Below are 5,966 nucleotides of genomic sequence, written 5' to 3'. Positions count from 1 at the left end.
ATGTCAATCCAAGTTTTCTGGTCTGCAATCTGGCCAAGAGACCTGGTATCGATCCCAAAACATTGTTACTGATTGTAACATTATCCCAAAATACTTTACATAAACATATGTATGTTTTTTTCGATGAAACACACACTGGACCATATCACCCCACAGACGGTCCAAATCACCCCGCATCAAATTTTAATGACCAAAAATTATCTCTTTTATTTTATGATATTAGGCTGACAAAAAAGTCCTGCAGTATTTTTTTTTTGAATTTTCATTTGTTCATAAAATAAGTTACAATCATCTGTTTTAAGTCAAATATGCGCCGTTTTGTTCGATGACTTGTTCCCAACGAGATGCCAACTTCATAATACCCCTGTTATAGAAGCTCGCTTCCTTATTGGCAAAAAACTCGGATAGCCAATTTTCACAGGCTTCTTTTGTGGCTAACTTCTGACTACCTAGCTCGTTCGCCATGGACAAAAACAGGTGGTAGTCACTTGGTGCAAGGTCTGGACTATACGGCGGATGCAAAATAACCTCCCATCCGAGCTCCCGGAGCTTCTGGCGTGTCACCAAAGAAGTGTGTGGCCTGGCGTTGTCCTGATGGAAGACAAGGCGGCCTCTGTTTATCAAAGATGGCCTCTTCTTCATGAGTGCTACCTTCAAGCGGTCCAGTTGTTGGCAGTACAGGTCCATAAACTGCACAAATTTTATTGGCAGCTTGAGATGCATTTTTGCCTTTGTCATAGTAGTACTGTAAAATATGTCGGATTTTCTCTTTATTTTGCTCCATATTTGCGACACTATAACTCACGAACGACTTAACCAAACAAAACACTGTCAAGGACTATATTATAGCGCGCAAAAATACCTTTCCAACAAGCTATAGTATGACTCGATACAATGAATACAACTAGAACTACGTGCTTACAAAGACACCTCGCGGAAATACCGCAGGACTTTTTTGACAGCCTAATATTATACAAATGATATACATGTATTGGGGAGTAGAACATTTTATGTTATCTTTCAGCACATTTAATGTAATAAATCGGGATGCAAGAAAATGTGCTAAAAATTAACTTTGGGTGTAGAAACTTGAATTTCATGCTCAATACAAAACTGGTCAAGAAAAAGATCGCGAATCACCTGAACGTTCTAAAAGCGATTAAAGGAAGGCTGAAAGGCAGTCCACGGGACTCCCTTTTGATTATTTTCAAAAGCTGGATAATCTCACGACTGATGTATGGTATCATCCTCACTAGTAAAGCGGATAAATATTTTAAAATCACGGGTGCGTTTTACAGTAGTCCTATTAAGAGTCTACTAGCTGAAATAGGTGAATCACCTTTCGAGATGGTATGTGTGCCGAGGATGGTCCAGGCGCTAGTTAGGTGGAAGAGTGCCTAACCAACCTATCGATTGACACCCCATGCGGGGTTAGGGCCAGACAAAAATATCAAACCCTAACGGGGAGATACTGCCTTGCCCAATGCGGTTAAGCCGATGCTCTCCTAGAGCCTGGGATGCCGTTCCTCCCACCATCAGCTGGAGGATAAAACGGTTTGTTAGGGCTGGGGATAACCTCCAGAAGGTGCAAGCGGTGGTGAACGAGGCCCTACGTACTGACTTTGCTAACAAACGCATTGTCTATACTGACGGGTCCGTCACAGATGACGCCTCAGCCATTGGGATACTCGACGGTAATGCTAAGACTAGCATGAGAGTTCCCAATGAGTTAAACATTTTCTCGTGTGAAGCTCTCGCCATTAAGTTGGCATTAGAGAGCGTCACCGATGCTAAAAGCGTGGTTGTTTGTTTGGATTCGGCGAGCGTCTTCAAAGCTGTAGAGGGTGGTAATATCAAACACCCCATCATTCAAGAAATTGAAGAGCAGCTGAGAGGAAGTAGTGTTGGATTCCGGGTCACACCGGGATCCCGGGGAACGAGGAAGCCGATCGGCTTGCTAACGAAGGGCGGAGTGGTTCTATTACCAGTATGGGTATACCTGGTTAGGACCTCATTAGAAGGGCGAACAGTTCCATTCTCCTCACTTGGGAGGCTGAATGGAGTCGTGGAAGGGACCTGCAGTTAGCATCAACCCCGGTGGCCTAGATGTCGTTTTGCAGAACGACACATGGAAAGAAAGAGACACTCTGGATTTCTAGTTGATTGATCATTGTTGAGTTATTTATAGAACAGCAGCCCGATGTTTCTTGCAGAGCACAGCAGTTGTATGGATGAGTCGATCTTATTTCGACCGTGGGTCGATCTCCATCGCTGATGATTGTTGCGTGGACGTAGTTATTCTGTAACAACACAAAGATGGTCAAATAGAAGATGAATCAATGAACAGTTCTGCGATTGGACCCATGATCGTAAGTAAGAAAACGTGAATGTTTGCAGGTATTGGTAACAAAAAATAAATTTTGGACGGGACGAAGTTTGCCGGACAATTTTATAAATATAAAGTAGACAAACCGAGATCATATTTTCGACTGGACAAACCAACATCAAATGCCCTACACGCGTAAATCTTCTTTTGTTGAATAGATGTCACTCGTTGTCCATTGGGCATATATTCGCCGTTTCTAGTTCTAACAAATCAAAGCCATGTGCTCATTAAATGGTCATTGTAGTCCAAGCATTTTTAGTCAAGCACTCCCAAAAGTTTACTGTTACATGAGTAATCACCCCACAAAAACATTTTTATCATGATTTCTTTACATGACTCGAATAAATAGTTCCGATGCTCAACAGCGATATTTTTTCTTGTACTATCTTCACTTTAGGGTCACTACCGTTAACAATTGAGGCCCAATCCGGTCTACAGATTGTAAGATATTGTGTAATCGAAAGAAGAGGACTGGAGACACCTCGCTAATGGTTTTCAATAGACTGCTGTTCTATGTTTCTTGTAAAAGTATTCAAAGCTTCAACCTGCAACAACCAACAATCTTCAACAACCTTCATTTGTATAAGTATAATACGGGTTCCATTGATTCCATATTAAGTTTTTATGAAGTTCATTATACAAATGTTCCCATTGTCCCAAATGTGCATTGGATTTCAGCTTTCATTATGGAAATGTCATCAAAAGACAGTTTGTTAGGAAAGGCAAATTGAACAGTTTCATCTGTGAAGAGCGATTGTGGTTTGTTCTGGGGCAGAGAGTGTCTCTGAAATTCATATATTCAATGAAATTGAATAGAGTCGAACAGAACCGGTTTGCCGATACGTATATATATTTTCAAAATAATGTTCACAATCCTTTTTTCACAGTTAACTTGCGTGATCAGAAGGCTGTATTCGAATACAGAAATAACGAGTTTACGCAATCCAAACAACAATATCATAGAATTGATAGCTAACCCTCACGGTTGAAATAGTTGGAAACTAAACAAAACGACCCAAAAATTTTATCAGAAGTGGGAGGAGTCTCCCGTTGCAACGATATTCTATCGTTGGCTATATCAAATTACGGAGGAGGAAAATCCGTGTCGTTGGCATAAAAAAAACCCACAAATGTTCAACCATCCATCATTTAATAGCAGTGTGTTTTCGAATTTTGCGCGTGATATATCGTCAAACCAAACCGAAGTGAAATATTGAAAAATGATTAAATTTTATGTGATTATTCTAGTTTTCCTTCAAATTAGGGAAAGCGGTAAGACCTAAGTGATTTGATGCAACATTTTCATCCGAATGATAATATGTTTTTTGTTTCAAAGTGTTGATCAACTGTGACAATGAACCCAAATCTACCGAGGCAACACTGAAAAAGAAGCTGTTTTGCAATAAGTACGACAAATCGGAGCGGCCGGTCAAAAGCCATACGGATGCTGTAAATGTGACAATGCATATGGTACTGCAGAATTTTGATTTCGTGAGTACGCTACTTATCACGAATGGGCAAACTCTCTAACAAATCTTTCGACGCCATAGGATGATAATTTACAAAAACTTTTCCTCAACGTTTGGTTGTTGCTGACTTGGAAGGATGAATATTTAACCTGGAATGCAATGGAATATGGTGGAATGAAGGAACTCATCGTTGAGTCCGATGACATATGGCTGCCGGACATGATGCCCTACTCAGCGTAAGAGGATAATTGTTCACGTTGCAGTCCTTCATGCACTTTCTTGTTTATTGTAGTTATTACAGCAACAATTTGGATGCGTCATGTACCACTCCCAAGTGCAGTTTGGAGAGCAACGGTTTGGTTAAATGTGTTCCCGCCTGCGAGTACCACCTGCTCTGTATATCCGATTTCACCAATTGGCCCTTCGATCGCCAGAACTGTACGGTGCGCTTCGGAATGTGGTCGGAATATTCGAAGGAAGTTAATCTGTTACAAAACGGATCATCTCTCGCGTCGGATGAAACGAATACCCACAACCAGTGGAAGATTCTGTCGGTGGCAACTGGGCGCCAAGAGGCGGTTGTGATTAGCAAAACGGAAACGCTGACCTATCCGTCACTGATTTTCAGGTACATCCTGGAGCGGCACTCCGGATCGCACTGCGCAATGATTTTGACACCTGTCTTCGGTACCATTGTCGATGACAATCGAATTATCAGGAGTATTTATGTTGATAATATTTACAGTGATGGTTTCGTTCAATCTGATAGCACTATGGTTGCATTGTTCATCAGTGGAGCGGTTATTTCTGCTAGGTGCCAACATATCGATTCATTTCTTGTTCATGCAAAGCCTCTACTGGCAAATACCGTTCAACGGATCAGCGGTGCCATTATTTAGTATGTTTATGGAAATCGACCAATATCAAGATGTTTATCACTCATCTCAACCTAATTACAGTGATCTTCTTCCGAGACTCTCTCGTGCTGACGGCAAGCATTCTCGTGCTGTCGGTGTATTTAAGGCATCTTAACTTGAAAGAGGCGGAAGCTCCAACGGTCCTCGTAGGATTTGTGACTGCTATAACCGGGAGCACTATTGGTCAGTACATCTTCACTGTAAAACCTTCATCCGCTCAGGATATGGAACAAGTGTCAAACATTCACCGGGGTGCGAAGACCACTGATGAAAGCACAGCCGATACGGCTGTTTTAGTTGGTGAAGAGGAAAACGTTGCTGATGGGAAAACTGTTGGCAAAAGTGGTGTTTATGGGACATTGTCATCCATTCTGGACAGATTATTGTGTGTAGGAATCGTGATTACATATACCTTCATGTTGGTGACTCTGATTCCCCGATATTAAAGTAAACAAATTTCTTTTTTTACATAACGTTTTACATAACGTACATAATGATTTTGTCCAGCTTTTGGTTTCATTTTAGATGTGATAAGGACTATTCTTGAAAGAGAAATGCTTCGTTATTTGGTCAATATAACATTACAAAATAAATGTTTGTTTTTTCCTTGGTTGAATTTGCATTATGTTATGTTGGGGTTGTCTATATGAGAAATCAAATTAACATTTTATCCACCCTATATTTCACGCAGTTCTTGTTTAATTTAAAAATCCTGATATTATCGGATGACTATCACTAACATTCTATGACGATCTCAAATTCATTTGGGTAACTCAGCAGCTTCATTTTGGTAACTGCTAGTAATGTCCATTGGCGATGGATACTTTTCTTTCCTTGGTATGTTCAATGGTCAGAATGAGGATGACAAACATTACGTAATGAATTACAAAGAGCTAGAAAAAGGCAGTGTGGTCCATTGTTGGACTCCGTCGTTTCCACTGATTACAGAAGGGCGTCATCAACGGTCACCGAGGGTAAAAATCGTATCGTCATCGGGGGTCACGTTATTGGACCGGGTGTTGAAACATTACAATCTTCCGGAAAGCATAGCTTTTTTAACACATCATTCGTTGTGAGGGGAGTTAGCGCTATGAACGGTCGACGATATATGAAATTTATCAACTCATCTATCCATCCTTGGGTAAGATATTGTCTCACTGTAAATGACTTTGTGGCGGCTGGAAACATTATAGG

At 40.9% G+C, this 5,966-nt stretch overlaps 1 protein-coding gene across 5 annotated transcripts in view; it reads left to right on the top strand.

The window, feature by feature from the left end:
- LOC129777577 (neuronal acetylcholine receptor subunit beta-3-like) overlaps positions 1-5,397 on the top strand; it is a 10,312-nt gene extending 4,915 nt beyond the window's left edge. Inside the window, exons 1-7 of one of the 5 annotated variants that reach the window (XM_055783940.1) lie at positions 487-2,972; positions 3,274-3,658; positions 3,723-3,877; positions 3,937-4,091; positions 4,148-4,542; positions 4,601-4,753; positions 4,815-5,397. In XM_055783940.1, coding sequence (XP_055639915.1) covers positions 3,607-3,658; positions 3,723-3,877; positions 3,937-4,091; positions 4,148-4,542; positions 4,601-4,753; positions 4,815-5,218 — 1,314 coding nt within the window. In that variant the 5' untranslated portion in view covers positions 487-2,972; positions 3,274-3,606 and the 3' untranslated portion in view covers positions 5,219-5,397. Of the gene's footprint in view, positions 1-486; positions 3,659-3,722; positions 3,878-3,936; positions 4,092-4,147; positions 4,543-4,600; positions 4,754-4,814 lie in introns of those variants that run through there. The other 4 variants (XM_055783938.1, XM_055783939.1, XM_055783937.1 and 1 more) reach the window with 4 other exon arrangements.
- The last annotated feature ends 569 nt before the right edge of the window (positions 5,398-5,966 follow it).

This window comes from Toxorhynchites rutilus, chromosome 3, assembly GCF_029784135.1.
Source record: "Toxorhynchites rutilus septentrionalis strain SRP chromosome 3, ASM2978413v1, whole genome shotgun sequence".
Classification (NCBI taxonomy): domain Eukaryota; kingdom Metazoa; phylum Arthropoda; class Insecta; order Diptera; family Culicidae; genus Toxorhynchites; species Toxorhynchites rutilus.
Note: the sequence above shows the minus strand (reverse complement) of the source record. Positions and strands in the feature narration are given on the sequence as shown.